Genomic DNA, 25,558 nt, shown 5'->3' on the forward strand with positions numbered 1-25,558 from the left:
GTGTCTTAAATGTTTACAGGTGTTAGTTGAAGAAGATCCACCCACCATTTTATTAAAATCCACTAACTCTTAATAAGAAGCATTCCTTCATAATTAATTATCCTACCTACTACATCCATCAAGAGAAACAAAAAGGCATAGAAAGATGCTGGCTAAAATATTCCTTCAAATTAAGCCTCCACCTATTTGATTTTTTTAGCTACTGACTATTTTCTTCGAGTAGAAGCTTTGTTGACTCAGAAGATGTTTAAAAAGTTCGAATTTGGGCATCGAAAAAGGTAAACTAATAAAGTTGTGTAAATAAAGTTTTGCGTAAAGACGATATTATTATCCTCTATGCATTTGTATAGTTTATTCAAAGCATTAATCCCCTTTCTTTTAATTTCCTAAAGAAGTAGATGCATCGGAGCTTCTATTTTAAAATGGGTTGAAGAAGTAGATGCATCGGAGCTTCTATTTTAAAATGGGTTTAATATGGGTTAGCTTTTCAGAAGTAGCTCAAGCTTGTATTGTTTTGTTGTTTTTAATTTATAAATTTATTTAATTTGTGCTTAATTTTTATTTTCTATTTTAGTTGATTATCTATTGATCGTACTTTTTATTTGTTATATATATCTATTTTTTTAGAACTGATGATAATTTTGTATTTTGGTTTAATTTATGGTAAATTTAATTTGAATCGGATACCATTATTTGATCTATGCATGCAACTATAAAACGGATTCCCTTTAAATATTTATGGAGGAAAAAACAATTTATCTTTATGATACTATGATGCTCAACATTAATTTGTGAGTATAAGTAGATTCTACATAGATACCGTGAATATTTAGATAATATGAATAATTTTAGGAATATTTTAAAAGTAATATTAAATCACCGTAGAAAGTAAATATAGTTAATATAATTAGTGATCTCTATACCAAGTTGATTAATCTTATTCTGGTTCTGCTAATAAATGACTAATTAATGGTTTGGATTTAGCAGGTTTGTGAAGTTGCAGCTTTCTTTGAAGTTATATGAAGTTGTAGAAAAACAGAAATCTTTTCGAAGAAAGAAAATTGCAATTATATTTCATCTCTATAATGAGGTTCATTACTTTACTTGTAATATTTATTACTTGATCTGAATGGAAACTTTGATGTGGCTAAAGTTCTAAGTTAAGAGTCTCAATGAGAGTTCTTAATGACTTGAAACATTAGTTTTTGGCGGAATAACTGATGTACCTCAAGGTATGTAGAAATACAAATATACATATACAATTATTGAGACTTATTTTTTCTTAAAATTTTAGGCTAAGAGTATGGATGTTGTTTGGGGAGAAACAGTTGGTGTGGATGGCCAATTGTGGCTTTTGTGTCGTATATTTTTGAAATTTCAGGATTCCGTTTTCTTTAGATTTACTTTTGAAGTTCATAGCGTTGATTATGAGAAATATATATATTTTGAACACCTTACTGTGGGAAAAAAAGATGCTCTCTTTTTTCTTTGTTTTGTATTTTTTATCTGCATCCACTCTATTTTTGTCACGAAGATATTCTTTTAGGATTTATGAGTGAAGTTTGCAAATGGATGATTGGAATAATCTGTGAATTGTAATTTTACAACTGTTTAGAAATTTGATCGCTTATTTTTTTGTGTATCACTATTTGTAATTGTAGCATCTTGTGATTTTGTATTATCCGTATGACAATTTTTGTTTTAGCCTATGCTTGCCAAATTCCTGAATTTTTTTGTGTGCATTAATCTGTGCATGCTCCCAGTATGTAAGCATTTCTATCTCAAGATTTCAAAATGAACACTCTATAATATGAATTTAAAAGAGTTTTCGTTGATGTCAGAATACTGAAGACAATGTGGCTATTGAAAGTTCAAAGGCTGCTGATGAAGCTGCTGAAATTGTTCTTAGTGAAATTATTCTGGCATCAAGGGTTCACTGCATAGTATTCACTGAATGAATTGCACAGACTTGATATTGGCACTACCATGGAAGAGGTACTGATCATAGCTTCTCATTAATATGCATGTATAATAAAATTGGAATGACTTCATTTTTCATAGGCTAATGATCTTTTTCTCTATGTATATTGTTGGTTCTAAACATTTGTTTCCTTTTCTGCCAGTTGTACGAATATTTCCATAAAGGTTCTCTCATCAGCAGGGGTGCGCTCAATAACATTTCATCCGGATGGAAGAATTGGACATGAAGATACGTTAAAGGTAAAGGATTGTGAAAGATAATATAATGTAGCACTTGAATAAGGATAAAAAGAGTCATTTAAAAGTGTCAAAATGATATATTGTTGATGTATTCATGGGAGATTGTTATCTATTATGATTCTGTTGATGTGAGATGGACAACACTTGATGATCTCTATATTAATGCGAAACATTTGGGATGCTCATACTACCAAAACTTTGTTCGAGTCGGGTAGCACATATATCGGTAGGATTATCTTTTTTCAAGCTGTTATTTTCAGTGGCAATTTTGTAAGTTTTTAGGTACCAAATTTTTTATTTTTAATAGAGATTTGAGAAATTACATATGTATTTATTAACTACTGTATAAAATTAATAAACAATTTGATTTGAGTTCTGAAATGATATTTTTTAGAATAATATGACATGTAGAGAAGAAAGGATAAAAATATTTGAATGTTATATCATTTTGTTTGACTAATTGGATCCAACATTAAAATATATTTGTGTTTTGAATATGCACCCATCATCACATTGTTAACGATTCTTAATTGATTAGTTGGGTTTTGATTAATTGGATTTAACACTAAAATATATTTATGCTCTCCTCTTTATTAATAAGTTCAATTGTTTTGAGTTAACAAACTGACACTTAATTCTAATTTATTTTTTGTTTTGCTCTAATAAAAAAATGGAAGTTTGAACTTATATTTCAGTAATAAGCTTCAATGTATAGTTATATGCATATCATTCTGGACTTACTTCAAAGTGCTAACATCGACAAATTGGGAGAGATTTGAGCCCTTATACTAAATCCAATCATTATGAGGTCGTGAATATTATATGCTCCACTTTTAATATACTTTTTCTTTTAATATTTAAAGTGAAAATCTGTTATGGCCCTTGGTAATTTTGCAGGAACTTTTCATATTTTTCTGATTAGAGGACTTGCGAGAGATAGTAAAATTCAAGAAGATAGTGTTCTAGAGGCTGAAGTTGAGATATTCATGAAGATTTAAGATCCAAGTGAGTGATTTGTATATTTATCCAAAAGTTTTATATGTTTTGGACATTGATTTTATATGTTATTTTGAACTTTGCATTAAGCCTTTATGTTAAAAGCTTTTTATCTTGATCCTTGGTTAGGGAATCAATTTTGCTTTTTTATCGGTGCCTATTATATCAACTGGGTGTACCTTTCATGTGTTTTTCATTATATTTTATTTAATTTTTAATATTTTTTATATGTATATTTTCTTTGTTACATTTTTTTATTTCTATGTTTTTCATTTTGGGACTGACTATGTTAAAAGTGTTAGGAATTCTATAAAGCACATTGACTTTAATTTTAATTTTTTGATGATTTTTTTAGTGTTCTTTTGATAACTTCTGCTAAGCCGTGTTGATAGAGACTGAATTTTTAGATGCAGAATAGGATACTTAATGACAATCTTCTAATTGGTGTTCAATTTCATAATGATTACTTAGTTGAGGAAATGAAATCTTCAAAAAATGAGTTGTCTCTTGTATGTCATTTGATTTTTCTTTCATAAGAATTTAATTATTGGGAAATATTCTTATTTCTTCTGATACGGTGAATCCCGCCCGTTTATATATTTTTAATTTCAATAAGAATTTACAAATGGTAGTTGATTTGTTTCAAATTCTGGAAAGATTCTTCTACTTCTTAAATTTAGTGAGCATTTCTTAAATTTAGTGAGCATTTTCTCTGTACGAATCTGGTACTAATAGGAGAATAACAGGTTGGTTTAGCAAGATATTCTTTTTCCACATCTTTTATTAAAGAATATAATCTTTTGTCATCTTTTAGCAAGATGTTCCAATAAGAATATATTGATTATATTTCTTGCATTTTGTTGTTGTTTTAGGACTTAGGCTCTTTAATTTGATGTACGAGTAATCTTAATTTACAATGGTGAAAAACTTTCTTTCATGATATTCATTAGGTTTTTTTCTTTTCTTAATGTCAATCCTTTTAGGCTCAAAACATTCAATGGCTTAAAATTTATATATATATATATATATATATATATATATATATATATATATATATATATATATATTGCAAAATCATAATCTAGGCAACGATCTAGGCTGACAACTTTCAAGTTTCCCTTGTTCACTTACCTAAGAATAAGGATAATATTTTCCTTATAGTGATTTTGATGATTTGATATTTTTCATGTTTATCTTTGTTATCTTTTAAGTACAAATATATTCATTTAACATTAGAAATCAAAATTATTGGTTACTGCAGTCTATTGCTTTTGCAAGTTTATTGGTTACAATGTTGCTATTGTTGCTAATCAATGATGTGTGACTCAAAGATCGGACAAAGAAAATATTTAAATGTAATTCTGATATGAATTTATTTTTCAAGTTCATAGATTTGATTATAAGTTGATTTTTTAATTCATGAAGACTAAAGTATCTTGTTGGGAGCAACCTCTATGATGGATGACCCAGATTGAGGTTAGTTTAACCTATTTAGTTTTTAATTTTGTTGTGTTATATCTCTTTTGTGATGATACTTGTATTTAGGGTGTTATCCTTATTATCGAGTAAATGTCAATTATAATTCATTTATCCTTTTTAGATATAAGACATATAATCTAACATGTGCAATCTAGGCATAGTTTCTTCCTTTTTAGTGGTTAAACATGAAAGTCTTAAGGAATAATTGGATTTAAGAAAAATGCTGCTAATGGTCATACTAACAATATGTCGGACAAAATAGTATTAAGTACCTGATTTGTGCATGGAGATAATTCAAACTGATTAGTGTCTTGAAGAAACATTCTCCACCATCAGACAAAGTGCTGAAGATCCATGATTCAACTTGATTACATTATTTCAAAATAACTCTAAAACTCATCTTTATATCAAAGATCATTGTTGATGCATTCAACAAACATTCCTGAAGACTTCTTTGAATACCACATTATCCGTCTCATTCTTTTTCTTCTCATCATGACTTAGTAGTATCTTAAGTCCTTCCTTGTTTGTGACTCTAGAAACTACAACATATAGCTGACCATGTGTAAAAGCAGGCTTTTTGAGTAAGAGCCCAACCTTTGACAATGATTGACCTTGACTTTTGTTTATAGTCATTGCATAAGATACCATTATAGGAAACTGTCTCCGTTGAAACTTGAATGCTATTCGATGATCGGATGGACTTAAAGTCATCCTTGGGATGAACACTCTTTGTCCTTTGTTTTTTCCTGTGCTGCTTTGTGCTTTTATGATGTGTTTTCCAAGCTTGGTGACAATTAAGCGTGTACCATTGCACAATTCTGTCGAGTGATCAATGTTCCTAAGTAACATTATAGGGGTTCCAACCTTTAATGTCAACTGATGGTTTGGAACACCCGAGCAATTGATTGTGTTCAGGAACTCAGGAGTGTGTATGGATGCCAGTAAATCATTATTAGACTCTGTTGGGCATGCCTTATCAGAACTATAATAGGTATGTGCTTCAATGTGATTTAAGCTCATCATGTGATTGTTTATTTCATCCACAATTTGCAATGTTGGTGCAAGTATCGCTCGGTCTTTTATGTGTTGATCAAGATTTTCTCCTGAAAATAGTTCTGGATAGGTTACCTTACAGATTGTCTCTATTGGGTCATCCCAATCCTTTACCAGAATGTCATCTGGGATTTCAATTCTTTCACCTGAATCTCTAGGTGTACCATAACTTCCATCACCAATACCTAGAATCCAATTAGCAAATTGCTTCAAGTCATGCGACCTTTCAGTGGAATCACCTACTCTCAATCTCATTTTTTTGTGAGGGTCAACAACTGACAGCTATTCCAAATATACGATGAGTTTATTGTGGCATTAACAATTTCTTGCCTAGTTCCTTTTGGGATCACTGGTAGTATTTGTCGAAAATCACCTCCAAAACTGTCTTTCCTCCAAATGGCTCCATTTCACTATTCACATTCTTGAATCTTAGAATGTCTCGCATCATCCTGTCAAGAGCTTCAATGCAGTACCTATTTACCATAGGAGCCTCATCCCAAATTATTAGTTTTGTTTTTATCAACAATTCAGCCAAGGCGCTCCCCTGTCTTATATTGCATGTGGAGAATTCATCCAAATTGAGTGGGATTGCAAAACGTGAATGTGCTGTCCTGCCACCGGGTAATAGAAGTGATGCTATCCCACTTGATGCAATAATGAGTACAATTTGTGATCGAGATCTCAATGCAGAAGCTAATGTTTGCCAAACAAAAGTTTTTCCAGTCCCACCATAACCATACAGGAAGAATACTCTACCTTTCCCACTATGAACTGCTTCCATTATTTTTTCGTATACCATCATTTGCTCATCTGTCAGTTTTTGCATATAAGTAATATGATTCGCGGCTAGTTTCCTTCTATCATACCGAAGTTCATCACAAATTAACCTGTTAATGACATCCGCTATTAGTTGATGGTTCGAACATTGACTCATATCTGGTACTGGCATTGGTGGGTAGTCTCTAAGGCTCTTGTTGTAACTGTTTAGCACATTTTCAATTTGTATGAGTGTTAGCTCCTTTAACTCATCGTCTGTAAGAACTAAATCTGCGTGCATAACAGGAAAATTCAAATCAGTACAATGTAATAACTCACTTACGTGTGGAAAAATTTCTCTATGACTTATATAAGCACTGCAATAGCCACGCTGACCATATTAAGTATTTGATTTGAGTTACCATTGTTAACACAATTTTCCAGGACAGGACAATTTATTACAAATTAAAAATGTTAGTCTAATTAGCATAAGAGCCTTCCTTTTTAAGTTAGTAATATATTTGTCAAAAATGCCTATCCCTCACCATCAATTGGTTATCCTTTTACTTTATTTTCTTATAAATTTATCGCAACTGTATTTTGATTAAATATTACACAATTATACAAATATACAGATTCATGCAAATTACTTCATTATTATATTGTGGTTGGTTGGAATACTAAAACTATTGTGATAGAATTTATTGATTAATTACTAAAATATCATTTTTTACCTATTGAGATAGCGAAAATATCTAATTATGATAATTGAAGTAACAATTGATACCTGGATTATCAAGTAGTCTTCTCTGCCTATGAAGTATGTCATCACATAGTAGAGTCTATGTCTTTTCCCATACATGTTCTGCCCTATCTATTGAATTAGAAAATAAAAGTGTTGCAAAGAGCTTTCTCAGATACGCTCCAGATCCCCAATGGCTAGCTTCTTCTATTGCATCAATATATTCCTTGTCATCATCTAGAAGACCACGTGCATAACATGCATCTTTAAATGATGAATAAACAACACCATCTATGGTTCTGATATCTTCATAGCAAGTTGGTCCCTTCACAAAATTAAGGATTAGTCTGAGGTAATAAATTTCACCCGAACCTGGAGGCACAAAGAAGATTCTTCCAATAACATAATGTGTTTTTCGTGGCAACCACACTCTTTCTTTTGCTTTCCATACAAACTTTGTAGGGAGTTCTACATATGTCAATGACCTAGCCTCCATATAATCCCTATTTACTTGAAACCATCCAATGAACATAGATTCCTTGACGGATGCTTGTTTCACCACATCATCTAAATTTTCATCGTCTTTAAATATCACATTTTGTTCATCGGGTAAGTGAAAACCTAATCTCACAATAGAAGGATCTCTATAATGGATGTTATACCCAAAAATTCTCTAGGCTGCTTCACATAGAGATATGTATCTACAATCATAATACATGCTCACTTCATCGTATTCATCCAACTCGGTGTTTGATGTAGCACTTTTATAGAATGAGGCTGTGACGAGGTCATGTCCTTTATTCACATATTTGAATAAATACTTCATTGACCTTGATTGGTTGCACCACTCAACATTGATATGAGCTCCATATCTCATAAGTAAGAGCCTATTATGAGGGACCACATAACGGTTATCAAGGTCAATGCTAGACTTTTTAATTGTTCTTCCATCTTCCCTACGTCTATATATCGGATAACCTTCATCGTCGACGGTTGAGTTATCAATAAATCTCTTAGGGAAGTGACGAATGCATTTACCATCCTCCATACATGGTGAATCTTTCTTAACCAAACCACACGGGCCGTGCATCATGTGCTTTTTCACTGCTTCAAAGTAATCTGCATCTGTCTTCTTATCTGGTATCTCAGCTGATATAATTCTGTCAATGTCTTTTGCTATTGGATATTTGTCATCCTTATGGAGAAAAAGTAGTATATGTGCATGTGGCAATCCACGTTTCTGAAATTCAATTGTGTAAACAACTGCAAAATCCATTAATGAAGATTTAATTAAATAGTGTATGTATGTGTAATAATACATATATTGATAACATGAAAGGTTTCTAGTGACTGTGATTAGTAACACTAATGTAAAGTTAATTCTTTGCTTATGTGACATAATATGTATATTAGTAACTTTGATTAGTAAAAATTTACCTTCACTCACTTTCCCAAATATCTTGTTGGCTCTAATATCTTTAATTAGAGTATCTAGTTTTGCCTTGAAAGCTCTACAAACAATGTCAGGTCTATCTTCGGAATTTAACTTTCTGTTCTTTAGAAAGTCCTCAACCTCAGGCCACTTAGGATTGCATGTGAAGGTAATGAAAAGATCAGGATAACCTACCACCTTACAAATAGCCATTGCATCTTGATAATTCTGTATCATATATCTGGGACCCCCCGTAAATGAAAAAGGCAATATAATACGTTTGCCACATGATGATGGTGTTGTTTTTCCACTGAAAACTGCTTTCTTTATTCCCTTGTACATTTCACATCTGAATTTATCTTGCTCTTGACGTATATAGTTCAACCTGGCTTATTCAATCATAGAATATCCGTCAACCAAAAATTGTTGGAATAGTCTTCTTGCATATAAGAGGGGAGATCCATCAGCTAATCTTTCTTGAATCCTAAATGCGAAAAACTCCCTCATGGACACCTCTTGCCGTCCTTTCCCACCACTATGATTCCACTTATTAAGAAGTATATCTTCTTTGTAACCATCTTTCCCATAAGGAAATAACAAAGGATACTGTAATCCCAAATAAGCTAGATTGACTTGATTGATCCGTTGCAATCTTCCACTTTGTGTCTCAACTACAATGTCCCGATCAATCTTACCTATATCAAAATCTCCAACAATCAAAGCAGCCACTTCATCTGTTGAGGGCAAGTTATATCTTCTACCATCCTTTCTTCTTTTGCCGAGTAGCTTGATTGAGTTATTCGAATCCTTAGCAACTGAATCCATGACCATACAAAATGCCTTGACCAAAATATTATTGTCATCAAGCTTTTTTTCAAATCTCTTACAATATCTTCATGAATCTGCTTGTTCTCTTCACCCCTACGGCAGCAAGTCAAGTATAATATTATAATAGCAGCATATAAATTACAATATTTTGGCTATGAAAATTTTAATTAATAATGCGTTAAACAAAAGATGACAAACCTGATGGCAGCCATGCGGTTTTGGACTTCATTTTGTGTATCAAATACATATAATTGCGCAAATTTGGCCGTACTTCCTTCGGGTGGTATGAAACTACCCATTAAATGATAGTTCTCACCAAAGAGAATGAAAGTTGGTGGTCCTCTGGAATTATTCCTGCCACGATCTATTTTCGCGCCCATGGATGTGAACTGGAACATGCTATTGTAAGATCTAATATTTTTACGAAAATGCTTGCTCTTTGGACCATTACCATATAACAACTCATACAACACTTTAGGAGCTTCTTGTAAGTGTGGAACTTGAACTTGTCTTCCTTTACAACATAGAGTGAATTTAGGTTGGCTTGTGTTATAATTTTTGTTTGACTTTTCGTCATACCAGAAAAGAGCATTACAATGCTCATATTCATACATTGCATCCCCCATGTGTAAATACTCTGGAAGCAGCAAGAAGGGTTAATTCAGTCGATACGATATTATTAGGAAGATCTTAGATTTTTTATATTTGTATCAGTTAAACATGTTTTATCTAGTATGTACCGCCTTCTCTAGATTTTATTTTTTTAGTGGTATTGGAAGATCTTAGGCCCGATCTTGTTCCTGCATCATTTTAAGAAATTACACAATGTTAGTTTTATATTGATGAATTTATTGATAATTGACACCTTCTTATTAATAGGAGGATACATCTAAAATAACAAACAATTGTCCTTACCACTTTCGAACAAATCATAAGCATTGAAAAGTACAATCCACAACTAAGAAAAGTGATTGGTTGAGTATGATTTTAATTTCATGGCTAATAAGTATGAATACCTTGTTTAAAAGAATTAAGTATGAATACCTTCTTTGAAGATTCTGGTCTCATTTTGTCTTGAAGCATTTAATTTCAACCTTCTGCTCCTCCTAGCATTTCTAATTTCTTCTGTTTGGTTTGATAGTTTTAGTACACATATAGGCAACATTATCTTCATAAAAAAGAAGTATGGCCTCATTTATATTTTAAAAAATAAGGATGGTCAGTGTTCCATGTACCTCGTGCATAGTTCTTCTGTTGTGTTGTATTATCCGCCATACTATTCACACTAATAGTGTTTGATATTTTTGTCTTGGTAGATTGAACTGAGTCCACTTTACATTGAATTATTTCTGGACCACTTGAATCTGTATTTTGAAATGCACTGTCTCCATCATTAACTGTAATTATCTCTTGCATAATTTAAAGTAATAATATAAAGCATGATGTCATTTGACTTACATTGAATTGTAGTCTAATCCATGTTGCTTTGGTTCGATGTAGTTATAGCTGGTGTACCTGTTAATCATAAATAGATCTCTCTTTAATTGAGATACAGATTGGTTCTCTTTAGGAGCACCCAAAACCTGATTATCTATATATGATTTTAGCAATTTAGGTTGAATCTTATCTGGTCATACAAAATAAATTTTACCTTCCTTACTTTGAGATACACTGGTATTTTTTGTTGAGCTCGTTTCGATGCTCTTTTTATCGTAGCATGCTTTGCAAAGTCTGAATATCCAAAAGTTAATTTGTTTACCTGATATGTACTGGCAGATAAGTGTTTGGTGAATTATTTACAATGTATTTCATTACCAATCATTGGAATTTCTCGTGCTAATGTATCGGTTGATATGTACATGCACAATGCGGTATTCCACACTATCTTCCAAATACCCAAAGGCATAAAGAGATACAACGTGACAGTAGTGCTTGCTAGCTTCGTCTAGTGCAAAATGTCTCTTTCCCGTGAGGGGATTCCACATAAGTAGCCTAGAATTGAGACCCCCATGGAAATCCTCAAGCAAATGACTCCATGGTCGGAGCCTATGATCGAGTAGAAGCCATAATGGTTAATTTCTATCGGCACATTGAAATTAAATTGCCGCCCAGTATCAACTGAGGCTCGAACATACCACATTGAGTTTTGATCACTTGGGGGGACCCAATGCCGACAATGACGCTTCGGTCTCTGTCTTTGGTTTCCTTATAGTTTTTCTTGATAAATAAGTTGGTGCATAGTTGATGAGCGGATAATTTATACGCTTTTTGACATTGTTTTTAGTATGTTTTTAGTAGGATCTAGTTACTTTTAGGGATGTTTTTATTAGTTTTTATGTTAAATTCACATTTCTGGACTTTACTATGAGTTTGTGTATTTTTCTGTGATTTCAGGTATTTTCTGGCTGAAATTGAGGGACTTGAGCAGAAATCAGATTCAGAGGTTGAAGAAGGACTGCTGATGCTGTTGGATTCTGACCTCCCTGCACTCAAAATGGATTTTCTGGAGCTACAGAACTCGAAATGGCGCGCTTCTAATTGCGTTGGAAAGTAGACATCCAGGGCTTTCCAGCAATATATAATAGTCCATACTTTGGCCAAGAATAGATGACGTAAACTGGCGTTCAACGCCAGCTTTCTACCCAAATCTGGCGTCCAGCGCCAGAAAAGGAGCCAAAACCAGAGTTGAATGCCCAAACTGGCACAAAAGCTGGCATTCAACTCCACAAAAGGACCTCTACACGTGCAACACTTAAAGCTCAACCCAAGCACACACCAAGTGGGCCCCGGAAGTGGATTTATGCATCAATTACTTACTCATGTAAACCCTAGTAGCTAGTTTATTATAAATAGGACCTTTTACTATTGTATTATAGATCTTTCATCTCTTGAACCATCTTTGGATCATTTTTATATCTTTGAACGTCTGGTTCTTAGATCAGGGGGGCTGGCCATCTCGGCCATGCCTGGACCTTTCACTTATGTATTTTTAACGGTAGAGTTTCTACACTCCATAGATTAAGGTGTGGAGCTCTGCTGTTCCTCAAAGATTAATGCAAAGTAATACTGTTTTCTATTCAATTCATCTTATTTTGCTTCTAAGATATTCATTCGTACTTCAATCTGAATGTGATGAACGTGACAATCATCATCATTCCCTATGAACGCGTGCCTGACAACCACTTCCGTTCTACCTTCGACTGAATGAGTATCTCTTAGATCTCTTAATCAGAATCTTCGTGGCGTAAGCTAGAATGATGGCGGCATTCAAGAGAATCCGGAAAGTCTAAACTTTGTCTATGGTATTCCGAGTAGGATTCAATGAATGAATGACTGTGACGAGCTCCAAACTCGCGATTGCAGGGCGTTAGTGACAGACGCAAAAGGATAGTAAATCCTATTCCAGCATGATCGAGAACCGACAGATGAATAGCCGTGCCGTGACAGGGTGCGTTGATCATTTTCACTGAGAGGATAAGATGAAGCCATTGACAAAGGTGATGCCTCCAGACGATTAGCCGTGCCGTGACAGGGCATTGGATCATTTTCCCGAGAGATGACCAAAAGTAGCCATTGACAGTGGTGATGTATCACATAAAGCCAGCCATGGAAAGGAGTAAGACTGATTGGATGAAGATAGCAGGAACGCAGAGGTTCAGAAGAACGAAAGCATCTCCATTCGCTTATCTGAAATTCTCACCAATGAATTACATAAGTATTTCTATCCCTATTCTATTAATTATTATTCGAAAACACCATTATCAATTTATATCTGCCTAACTGAGATTTGCAAGGTGACCATAGCTTGCTTCATACCAACAATCTCCGTGGGATTCGACCCTTACTCACGTAAGGTATTACTTGGACGACCCAGTGCACTTGCTGGTTAGTTACACGGAGTTGTGAACCATGGTCTTGGCATCATGTTTTTGGCGCCATTACCAGGGAAAGAAAGAGCGATGAATTTTACATAATTAAAATGTAATCACGATTCCGCGTACCAAGTTTTTGGCGCCGTTGCCGGGGATTGTTCGAGTATGGACAACTGACGGTTCATCTTGTTGCTCAGATTAGGTAATTTTCTTTTTGTTTTCTCTTCAAAAATTTTTCAAAAATCTTTCAAAATTTTCTCCTTTGTTTTCGAAAAAAAAAAATTTTTTTAAAAATAAATATTTTCAAAAATATATTTTTCTTCAAAATTTTTAAGAATGAATTCTAGTGTTTCATGAATCCTGTTGAAGCCTGGTTGGCTGTAAAGCCACGACTGTAGGGCATGTTAGGCGTGTCATGTCTGGATACATACTAAAGCTTGGCTGGTTATTAAGCCATGCCTGGCCCTTTGATTGGAGCTTTAGAGCATAAGATTCCTGGAATTCATATTAAAAATTTTGGAATCCTTATTTTTCTTTTTTTTTAAAATGATTTTCGAAAAATATAAAATAAAAATCCAAAAAAAATCATAAAATCATAAAAATCAAAAATATTTTATGTTTTTGTTTGAGTCTTGAGTCATTTTATAAGTTTGTTGTCATTTGCATGTGCATCTTGCATTTTTCGAAAATTTCATGCATTCATAGTGTTCTTCATGATCTTCAAGTTGTTCTTGGTAAGTCTTCTTGTTTGATCTTGATGATTTTTTGTTTTGTGTTGTATGGTGTTTTTCATATGCATTCTTGAATTCTTAGTGCGTAAGCATTAAAGAATTCTAAGTTTGGTGTCTTGCATATTTTCTTTGCATTAAAAATTTTTCAAAATTATGTTCTTGGTGTTCATCATGATCTTCATAGTGTTCTTGGTGTTCATCTTGACATTCATAGCATTCTTGCATGCATCACATGTTTTGATCTAAAATTCTCATGCATTGCATCATTTTTCTTGTTTTTCTCTCTCATCATAAAAATTCAAAAATCAAAAAAATATCTTCCCCTTTTTCTCTCATCAAATTCGAAAATTTGGATTGACTTTTTCAAAAGTTTTTAAAATCAAGTTGTTTCTTATGAGTCAAATCAAATTTTCAATTTGAAAATCTTATCTTTTTCAAAATCTTTTTTTCAAAAATCTTTTTCTTATTTTTAGATCAAATTTTCGAAAATAACAATAACAATTAATGTTTTGATTAAAAAATTTCAAGTTTGTTACTTACTTGTTAAGAAAGATTCAAACTTTGAGTTCTAGAATCATATCTTGTGATTTCTTGTGAATCAAGTCATTAATTGTGATTTTAAAAAAATTCAAATCTTTTTCAAAAACTAATTTCAATCATATCTTTTCAAAAATATCTTCTTATCTTACCTTTTTCAAAAAGTTGGTTTCAAAATATCTTTTCTAACCTCCTAACTTCTTATCTTTTCAAAATTTATTTCAACTAACTAACTAACTTTTTGTTTGTTTCTTAACTTTTTCAAAACTACCTAACTAACTCTCTCTCTCTAATTTTCGAAAATATCTTCCCTTTTTTTCAAAAATTTCTTTTTAATTAACTAATTATTTTTATTTTTATTTTTGATTTCAAAATTTTTCGAAAATTACTAACCTTTCTCAAAAACTATTTTCGAAAATCACTAACCCTTTTTCAAAAATTATTTTTGAAAATTCTCCCTCTCCCATCTTATTCTATTTACTTATTCATCTACTAACATCTCATCTCACATCTCAACCCTCCTCACAGTTGTGTTTCTTCCATTACATTACATTCTTTGTCTCCCCCTCTTCTTCTACTCACACAAGGATCCCTATACTGTGGTATAAAGGATCTCTATTATTATTATTATTTTTCTGTGCCCTCTTCTTTGTCATATGAGCAGGAGCAAGGATAAGAACATTCTTGTGGAAGCAGATCCAGAACCTGAAAGGACTCTAAAAAGGAAACTAAGAGAAGCTAAATTACAACAATCCAGAGATAACCTTTCAGAAATTTTCAAACAGGAAAAGGAGATGGCAGCCAAAAATAATAATAATGTAAGGAAGATGCTTGGTGACTTTACTGCACCTAATTCCAATTTACATGGAAGAAGCATCTCCATTCCTGCCATTGGAGCAAACAACTTTGAGCTGAAACCTCAATTAGTTTCTCTGATGCAGCAGAACTGCAAGTTTCATGGACTTCCATCTGAAGATCCTTTTCAGTTCTTAACTGAATTATTGCAGATATGAGATACTGTTAAGACTAATGGAGTAGATCCTGAAGTCTACAGGCTCATGCTTTTCCCTTTTGCTGTAAGAGACAGAGCTAGATTATGGTTGGATTCTCAACCCAAAGACAGCCTGAACTCTTGGGATAAGCTGGTCACGGCTTTCTTAGCCAAGTACTTTCCTCCTCAAAAGCTGAGCAAGCTTAGAGCTGATGTTCAAACCTTCAGACAGAAAGAAGGTGAATCCCTCTATGAAGCTTGGGAAAGATACAAACAATTGACCAAAAAGTGTCCTTCTGACATGCTTTCAGAATGGACCATCCTGGATATATTCTATGATGGTTTATCTGAGCTATCAAAGATGTCACTGGACACTTCTGCAGGTGAATCCATTCACCTAAAGAAAACGCCTGCAGAAGCTCAAGAACTCATTGACATGGTTGCTAATAACCAGTTCATGTACACTTCTGAAAGGAATCCTGTGAGTAATGGGACGCCTATGAAGAAGGGAGTTCTTGAAGTTGATACTCTGAATGCCATATTGGCTCAGAATAAAATATTGACTCAGCAAGTCAATATGATCTCTCAGAGTCTGCATGGAATGCAAGCTGCATCCAACAGTACTCAAGAGGCATCTTCTGAAGAAGAAGCTTATGATCCTGAAAACCCTGCAATAGCAGAGGTAAATTATTTAGGTGAACCTTATGGAAACACCTATAACTCATCATGGAGAAATCATCCAAATTTCTCATGGAAGGATCAAAAGCCTCAACAAGGCTTTAATAATGGTGGAAGAAACAGGTTTAGCAATAATAAACCTTTTCCATCATCCACTCAGCAACAGACAGAGGACTCTAAACAAAATACTTCTAATTTGGCAAACTTAGTCTCTGATCTGTCTAAGGCCACTGTAAGTTTCATGAATGAAACAAGATCTTCCATTAGAAATCTGGAAGTACAAGTGGGCCAGCTGAGTAAAAGGATCACTGAAATCCCTCCTAGTACTCTCCCAAGCAATACAGAAGAGAATCCAAAAGGAGAGTGCAAGGCCATTGACATAAGCACCATGGCCGAACCTGTGAGGAGAGGAGAGGACGTGAATCCCAAGGAGGAAGACCTCCTGGGACGTCCAGTGATCAATAAGGAGCTTCCCTCTGAGGAACCAAAGGACTCTGAGGCTCATCTAGAGACCATAGAGATTCCATTGAACCTTCTTATGCCCTTCATGAACTCTGATGAGTATTCCTCTTCTGAAGAGAATGAGGATATTACTGAAGAGCAAACTGCCAAGTTTCTTGGTGCAATCATGAAGCTGAATGCCAAATTATTTGGCATTGATACTTGGGAAGTTGAACCTCCCTTGTTCATCAATGAACTAAGTGATCTGGATCAACTGACATTGCCTCAGAAGAGACAGGATCCCGAAAAGTTCATAATACCCTGTACCATAGGCACCATGATCTTTAAGGCTCTGTGTGACCTTGGTTCAGGAATAAACCTCATGCCCCTCTCTGTAATAGAGAGACTGGGAATCTATGGGGTGCAAGCTGCTAAAATCTCATTAGAGATGGCAGACAGTTCAAGAAAACAGGCTTATGGACAAGTAGAGGATGTGTTAGTAAAGGTTGAAGGCCTTTACATCCCTGCTGATTTCATAGTCCTGGATACTGAAAAGGAATAGGATGAATCTGTCATCCTAGGAAGACCTTTCCTGGCCACAGCAAGAGCTGTGATTGATGTTGACAGAGGTGAAATAGTCCTTCAATGGAATGAGGACTCCCTTGTGTTTAGAACTCAAGGATCTCCCTCTGCAACCATGGAGAGGAAGCAGAAAAAGCTTCTCTCAAAGCAGAGGCAACCAGAGCCCCCACAGTCAAACTCTAAGTTTGGTGTTGGGAGGCCACAACCAAACTCTAAGTTTGGTGTTGAACTCCCATATCCAAACTCTAAGTTTGGTGTTGGAGAGTCTCAACAAAGCTCTGCACATCTGTGAGGCTCCATGAGAGCCCACTGTCAAGCTATTGACATTAAAGAAGCGCTTGTTGGGAGGCAACCCAATTTTTATTTATCTAACTATATTTTTCTTAGTTATATGTCTTTGTAGGTTCATGATCATATGGAGTCACAAAATAAATAGAAAAATTGAAAACGGAATCAAAAACAGCAGAAGAAAAATCACACCCTGGAGGAAGCACCTGCCTGGCGTTCAACGCCAGAACAGAGCATGGTTCTGGCACTGAACGCCCAAAATGGGCAACATCCTAGCGCTGAACGCCCAGAACAAGCATGGTTCTGGCGTTCAACGCCAGAAATGGCAGCAAATGGGCGTTGAACGCCCAAAATGGGCACCAACCTGGCGCTGAACGCCCAGAGTTGTGTGCAAAGGCATTTTACATGCCTAATTTGGTGCAGGGATGTAAATGCCTTGACACCTCAGGATTTGTGGACCCCACAGGATCATCCCAGGATTTGTGGACCCCACAGGATCCCCACCTACCTCATCATCTCTCTTTCCATTCATGATCATCCCTTCTGTTTTCCATTCACCACTCACATCCATACACCCACTACCTTCAAAATTCAACATCTCTCTCCCACCCAATCCCACCCATATGGCCGAATACACACATCCATCCATCTCCTCCATATCTTCTTCTTCTTCTTCTATTCTTTCTTCTTTTGCTCGAGGGCGAGCAACATTCTAAGTTTGGTGTGGTAAAAGCATAGCTTTTTTGTTTTTTCCATAACCATTGATGGCACCTAAGGCCAGAGAAACCTCTAGAAAGAGGAAAGGGAAGAAAAAAGCTTCCATCAAGGGTCTATAGCTCAGTGGTAGAACATTTGACTGCAAATCAAGAGATCCCTGAGATACCTCAGGGGATACATTTTCTTCCACACAAATTGGAAACAACTAAGGGTGGAACATCAAGAGCACTCCATCATCCTTCATGAAATCAGAGAAGATCTAAAAGCAATGAAGGAGGAGCAACAAAGGCAAGGAAGAGACATAGAAGAGTTCAAGGACATCATTTGTTCCTCAAGAAGGAAACGCCACCATCACTAAGGTGGATTCATTCCTTGTTCTTATTTCTTCTGTTTTTTTCGTTTTCTATGTTATGTGCTTATCTATGTTTGTGTCTTCATTACATGATCATTAGTAGTTAGTAACTATGTCTTAAAGTTATGAATGTCCTATGAATCCATCACCTCTCTTAAAAGAAAAATGTTTTAATTCAAAAGAACAAGAAGTACATGAGTTTCGAATTTATCCTTGAACTTAGTTTAATTATATTGATGTGGTGACAATGCTTCTTGTTTTCTGAATGTATGCTTGAACAGTGCATATGTCTTTTGAAGTTGTTGTTTAAGAATGTTAAATATGTTGGCTCTTGAAAGAATGATGACTAGGAGACATGTTATTTGATAATCTGAAAAATCATAAAAATGATTCTTGAAGCAAGAAAAAGCAGCAAAGAACAAAGCTTGCAGAAAAAAAAAAAAAGAAAATAGGCGAAAAAAATATAGAAAGAAAAAGAAAAAGCAAGCAGAAAAAGCCAAAAGCTCTTAAAACCAAGAGGCAAGAGCAAAAAGCCAATAACCCTTAAAACCAAAAGGCAAGGGTAAATAAAAAGGATCCCAAGGCTTTGAGCATCAGTGGATAGGAGGGCCTAAAGGAATAAAATCCTGGCCTAAGCGGCTAAACCAAGCTGTCCCTAACCATGTGCTTGTGGCGTGAAGGTGTCAAGTGAAAACTTGAGACTGAGCGGTTAAAGTCAAGGTCCAAAGCAAAAAAAGAGTGTGCTTAAGAACCATGGACACCTCTAATTGGGGACTTTAGCAAAGCTGAGTCACAATCTGAAAAGGTTCACCCAATTATGTGTCTGTGGCATTTATGTATCCGGTGGTAATACTGGAAAACAAAGTGCTTAGGGCCACGGCCAAGACTCATAAAGAAGCTGTGTTCAGGAATCATCATACTGAACTAGGAGAGTCAATAACACTATCTGAACTCTGAGTTCCTATAGATGCCAATCATTCTGAACTTCCATGGATAAAGTGAGATGCCAAAACTATTCAAGAGGTAAAAGGCTATAAGTCCCACTCATATGATTGAAGCTATGTTTCATTGATAGTTTGAAATTTGTAGTATATTCTCTTTTTTTATCCTATTTGATTTTCAGTTGCTTGGGGACAAGCAACAATTTAAGTTTGGTGTTGTGATGAGCGAATAATTTATACGCTTTTTGACATTGTTTTTAGTATGTTTTTAGTAGGATCTAGTTACTTTTACGGATGTTTTCATTAGTTTTTATGTTAAATTCACATTTCTGGACTTTACTATGAGTTTGTGTGTTTTTCTGTGATTTCATGTATTTTCTGGCTGAAATTGAGGGACTTGAGCAAAAATCAGATTCAGAGGTTGAAGAAGGACTGCTGATGCTGTTGGATTCTGACCTCCCTGCACTCAAAATGGATTTTCTGGAGCTACAGAACTCGAAATGGAGCGCTTCCAATTGCGTTGGAAAGTAGACATCCAGGGATTTCCAGCAATATATAATAGTCCATACTTTGGCCAAGAATAGACGATGTAAATTGGCGTTCAACGCCAGCTTTCTACCTAAATCTGGCGTCCAGCGCCAGAAAAGGAGCCAAAACCAGAGTTGAACGCCCAAACTGGCACAAAAGCTGGCGTTCAACTCCACAAAAGGACCTCTACACGTGCAACACTTAAAGCTCAGCCCAAGCACACACCAAGTGGGCCCCGGAAGTGGATTTATGCATCAATTACTTACTCATGTAAACCCTAGTAGCTAGTTTATTATAAATAGGACCTTTTACTATTGTATTATAGATCTTTCATCTCTTGAACCATCTTTGGATCATTTTTATATCTTTGAACGTCTGGTTCTTAGATCAGGGGGGCTGGCCATCTCGGCCATGCCTGGACCTTTCACTTATGTATTTTTAACGGTAGAGTTTCTACACTCCATAGATTAAGGTGTGGAGCTCTGCTGTTCCTCAAAGATTAATGCAAAGTAATACTGTTTTCTATTCAATTCATCTTATTTCGCTTCTAAGATATTCATTCGTACTTCAATCTGAATGTGATGAACGTGACAATCATCATCATTCCCTATGAACGCGTGCCTGACAACCACTTCCGTTCTACCTTCGACTGAATGAGTATCTCTTAGATCTCTTAATCAGAATCTTCGTGGCGTAAGCTAGAATGATGGTGGCATTCAAGAGAATCCGGAAAGTCTAAACCTTGTCTGTGGTATTCCGAGTAGGATTCAATGAATGAATGACTGTGACGAGCTCCAAACTCGCGATTGCAGGGCGTTAGTGACAGACACAAAAGGATAGTAAATCCTATTCCAGCATGATCGAGAACCGACAGATGAATAGCCGTGCCGTGACAGGGTGCGTTGATCATTTTCACTGAGAGGATAAGATGAAGCCATTGACAAAGGTGATGCCTCCAGACGATTAGCCGTGCCATGACAGGGCATTGGATCATTTTCCCGAGAGATGACCGAAAGTAGCCATTGACAGTGGTGATGTATCACATAAAGCCAGCCATGGAAAGGAGTAAGACTGATTGGATGAAGATAGCAGGAACGCAGAGGTTCAGAGGAACGAAAGCATCTCCATTCGCTTATCTGAAATTCTCACCAATGAATTACATAAGTATTTCTATCCCTATTCTATTAATTATTATTCGAAAACACCATTATCAATTTATATCTGCCTAACTGAGATTTGCAAGGTGACCATAGCTTGCTTCATACCAACAATCTCCGTGGGATTCGACCCTTACTCACGTAAGGTATTACTTGGACGACCCAGTGCACTTGCTGGTTAGTTACACGGAGTTGTGAACCATGGTCTTGGCATCATGTTTTTGGCGCCATTACCAGGGAAAGAAATAGCGATGAATTTTACATAATTAAAGTGTAATCACGATTCCGCGTACCAATAGTCTAGAATTCCAAGCTTTACTCAGACTTCTGCACTTTTCTACTGTCTTTGGATCTGCTTTCACAAAGATTTTCAAGATAATATCATCACTCAGGAATGGAAGATCGCCTCTCTTTGGTGGGATATTACTCATTGTGGCTGTAAAGGGGTTGAATGTTTGGTTAATAGGGTTTAGTGAGTTAGAGAAATGGCCACTCAATTGGAATACCACACAACAGTTTACTCTACCCTATTTATATAATTAGCTTATATAGTGTGCATGTGCAGAATTGTTTAATCATTCTATAAGGACGTGGGTGTGGTTACTTTAAACAAATATTTTTTTATTGCAAGGCAAAAGAGCTATATAAAACATCTATTAATATGAGTTAATATGAGTAAGTATTTTAATTTAGGGGATATATGATAAAATATGTTGGAATCCCACTCAAGCAGAAACATAACTAGGATTGGTTTTTCTAACATTATTCCTTTTGAGATAACTCAGCCCACCAAGTTGTCCTTTTTAAGTAATGTTTTTTGAAGGTGCTAGATCCATAGTTATGTCATTAGCAGATATCCTTCCTCAATATATAGAGTATTAGTAGTGCTTAACACTTAACAACTTGGTGTAGCATAATCTTTTAATTATAATCTATATGATTATAGCGTAGCAGTTCTGTTAGTCAGCTTGAGCATATGATATCCACCACCACAGTTGGGATATTTCAAGAAGTGTGCTAATGATGGGATTGATAAAGCAATTAAGTGAACCATGAACTAATGAATCTTCTGTTGTTATAATCGATGTCCTATAGTTCAACAGACCAATAAAATGTGATTGTAATTGAAAATATAGGTCACTTAGTCTCTTCACGAATAAATCGCTACTGTAATCCATCCTAATAAATTATTAGTTGAAATATCATATAAGTATAGCCTGATATCTCTTTAATTTTTAAGAAATTATTTGATGAAAGCAATTTTGAAAATAATGTTCCAACCTTTTGTGATAAGATTTTACTTGATATGATTTGCCTAGGGATAAACGTATTAAACGGTTGTGTGTTTACATTGATGCTGGTTTTTATCCATGAAAAAAAACTTGTATTGACCAATGGTCACTCACGATTGATTATTATTTAGGCATAACTGCTTTATCCTATGACTCCTTTCCCAGCATATGTTTTCAGTAATTAGTGTAAGGTTCATGCTCTCAAATGACACATATAAATGTAAACCCATCATGTGAGCACTTTATCTGTTGGCCATTAGCATATATATATGCACTTTTAGACACGTAAGTAACTGGGAATCCAAAAGCCAAATCACAATTTTTTTAGCCCTGGCCTAGCACATGGTTTCATTTTAAAGTGCCTTAGCTGAATATGGTGTAGCATGGTATTGTTTATCTTATTTAGTAGATTTTCTTTTGTTGTATATTCATGCTATGTTGCCTATGAAGAATCTGAATTGCAGAATTCACAACTGCTTTTCTTTAAGAAAACTTTTCAGATTATACTTTTCTTGAAAAATTGTACTTCCTAAATCTATGATGTAGTTGGACTATTTTTCATCATAAGTCATGCTGACATTTTTCTTGTTCAATGCTACCTTTGATGGAAAAACATTGTATATATAACCCTATAACTAAAATATAGCTAACACTGCCATTTTAAGAGATAACTGAGCCCACCAAGTTGTCCATTTTAAGTAATGTTTTTTGAAGGTGCTAGATCCATAGTTATGTCATTAGCATATATCCTTCCTCAATATATGGAGTATTAGTAGTGCTTAATACTTAACAACTTGGTGTAGCATAATCTTTTAATGCTAATCTATATTATTATAACATGGCAGTTCTGTTAATCAGCTTGAGCATATGATATCCACCACCACAGTTGGGATATTTCAGGAAGTGTGCTATTGATGGGTTTCATAAAGCATCATAAAGCAATTAAGTGAACCATGAACTAATGAATTTTCTGTTCTTATAATTGATGTACTATAGTTTAATAGACCAATAAAATGTAATTGTAACTAAAAATATAGGTCACTTAGTAGCTTCATGAATAAACCGCTGTTGTAATCCATCCTAATAAATTATTAGTTGAAATATCATATAAGTATAGCCTGAGTTTCTTTTTTTTAAGAAATTTTTTTATGAAAGTAATTCTCAAAATAATGTTCAAATTTTTTGTGTGCAAATCTTACTTGATATGATTTGCTTAGGGATAAACCTCCTTAAACGGTTGTATATTTGCATTTATGCGAGTTTTTATCCACTAAGAACTTGTATTGACCAATGGTCACTCACAATTGATTATTATTTAGGCATAACTGCTTTATTCAAAATTGCTTTATCCTTTGACTCCCTTCCCATACACGTATTTACTAATAAGGTATGTGTCATCATCTCAAATGACACATGGCTGTGTAAACCCATCATGCGAGCACTTTATCTATTGGTCATTAGCATAGATACCTACACTTTTGGACACGTACCTAACTGGGAATTCAAAAGCCAAATTACAAATTTTTTTCGAGCCTTGACCTAGCAAATGGTTTCATTTTAAAGTGCCTTAACTGAATATGGGGTAGCATGGTATTGGTTATCTTGTTTAGTAGATTTTCCTTTGTTGTATATTCAAGTTATGCCGCCTATAAAGCATATGAATTGCAGGTACTACAACAGGTTTTCTTGAAGAAAAAATTTTCAACTTGTCCTTTTTCTGGAAAAATTGTACTTCCTAAACCTATGATGCAGTTTGACTATTTTTTAACATAAGTCAATAATAAAAATAAACCATAAAGCATTTTAGACATAACCTTAAGCACTAAGACTTAAACCCTAAACACTTTTCTTAATACATAAAAGTTATTACTTATGGAATATTTTTTTATCCAATAGTATAAGATTTATTTTTTTTTTATAAAAAGTCACTAATAAAATCAATTCCTAAGGTAAACAGTAATATATAAACTGCCATTATATACTTGATGGATTTAGTAATTTTCTTTAAGTGGGTTTTTACGAATTTCAATCTAAAAAAATTCCTCTTCATTTAATTTGGAATAATCACAACCTTATATATAAAAAGGAGCTATTATATATTAATAGATATATAATCGTAAACTAATAACTACTTTATTTATAATCATTACTATATTTATAAGTAATTTAATTTGGAATAATCACAACTTTATTTATAATTCAATCCTAATTGTGTTGTATATTGGGTCTCACTGCCTTCTTCATTCAGATTAGCAAAGTTTTGATTTTCGCATTGAAATGCACAATTTTATTTGAATCTTCAAATGTCGGAGGACTAACATCGAGCTATAAACCTGATGCAGTGCAAAGTTAGCTTTATAGATTTGGGAAAATTTCTAATTTCTCATAACATACATAATTGATCTCCCTATCCAATGGTATATGCATTCAGATCATTCACTATTTAGGAAAAGGTCTGTGTGCAGCGGGATCTTTGATATGTTTAGGCATTCCTTACTATTGGACTTAGTCAAATTTTAACAAATTTGCTCCCCAGCTTTTGAAATTTGGTGATTATCAATCCTATCGATGGCTTGTCATATGTATTGAGGATACGCTAACTAGAGTCAATAATAAAATCAGTTGCATCAAAAAAATGGTAATACTTAAACTACCATTATATACTTGATGTATTTATTAAGTTTCTTTAAATGGGTTCTACGAATTTTAATCTTCACATGTATAACTAATTTAATATGGCTAATCAATCCTTTATTTAAAAAAAAACTAAATAAAATTAAAAAGTTCTGGTATCTCGAACTATTTTTGCCATGGAGAAGATATTGTGTGGTACATGGGGTGTCGCTATCTTCTTCATTGTCATTAGCCATGTTTTGATTTTGGGATTGAAAAAGAAAATTTAATTTGCATGACAACTGTAGCAGGACTAACATCGAGATATG

At 34.4% G+C, this 25,558-nt stretch overlaps 2 protein-coding genes and 1 non-coding gene across 19 annotated transcripts; 1 reads left to right on the forward strand and 2 right to left on the reverse strand.

Annotated features, from left to right (window-relative positions):
* Window positions 1-23,854, forward strand: LOC112771120 (uncharacterized). 17 transcript variants are annotated; one of them, XM_072226166.1, is made up of 7 exons: window positions 1-278; window positions 988-1,090; window positions 1,842-1,995; window positions 2,124-2,220; window positions 3,118-3,225; window positions 4,601-4,692; window positions 11,904-20,697. In XM_072226166.1, the coding sequence occupies exon 7, from the start codon at window positions 15,708-15,710 to the stop codon at window positions 17,319-17,321; it is 1,614 nt and encodes a 537-aa protein (XP_072082267.1). In that variant the 5' UTR covers window positions 1-278; window positions 988-1,090; window positions 1,842-1,995; window positions 2,124-2,220; window positions 3,118-3,225; window positions 4,601-4,692; window positions 11,904-15,707; the 3' UTR covers window positions 17,322-20,697. The 17 variants fall into 17 exon arrangements, 16 of the variants coding, with proteins under 16 accessions (XP_072082267.1, XP_072082269.1, XP_072082268.1 ...); XM_072226168.1 differs by having other exon boundaries at window positions 4,608-4,692; XM_072226167.1 differs by having other exon boundaries at window positions 4,642-4,692.
* On the reverse strand, window positions 5,125-9,023 carry LOC140181412 (uncharacterized). Its single transcript, XM_072224970.1, has 7 exons — window positions 8,687-9,023; window positions 7,955-8,512; window positions 7,761-7,870; window positions 7,429-7,574; window positions 7,295-7,320; window positions 6,125-6,798; window positions 5,125-6,033 (listed from the first exon to the last, which is right to left on the reverse strand). Exons 1-7 carry the CDS (start codon window positions 9,021-9,023, stop codon window positions 5,125-5,127), a joined length of 2,760 nt encoding a protein of 919 aa, XP_072081071.1.
* LOC112773531 (small nucleolar RNA R71) lies at window positions 15,840-15,947 on the reverse strand. Its single transcript, XR_003188078.1, has one exon. It is a non-coding gene; the product is annotated as a small nucleolar RNA R71 (small nucleolar RNA).
* Window positions 23,855-25,558: the final 1,704 nt, after the last annotated feature.

Source organism: Arachis hypogaea, chromosome 18, assembly GCF_003086295.3.
Source record: "Arachis hypogaea cultivar Tifrunner chromosome 18, arahy.Tifrunner.gnm2.J5K5, whole genome shotgun sequence".
NCBI classification, from domain to species: Eukaryota; Viridiplantae; Streptophyta; class Magnoliopsida; order Fabales; family Fabaceae; genus Arachis; species Arachis hypogaea.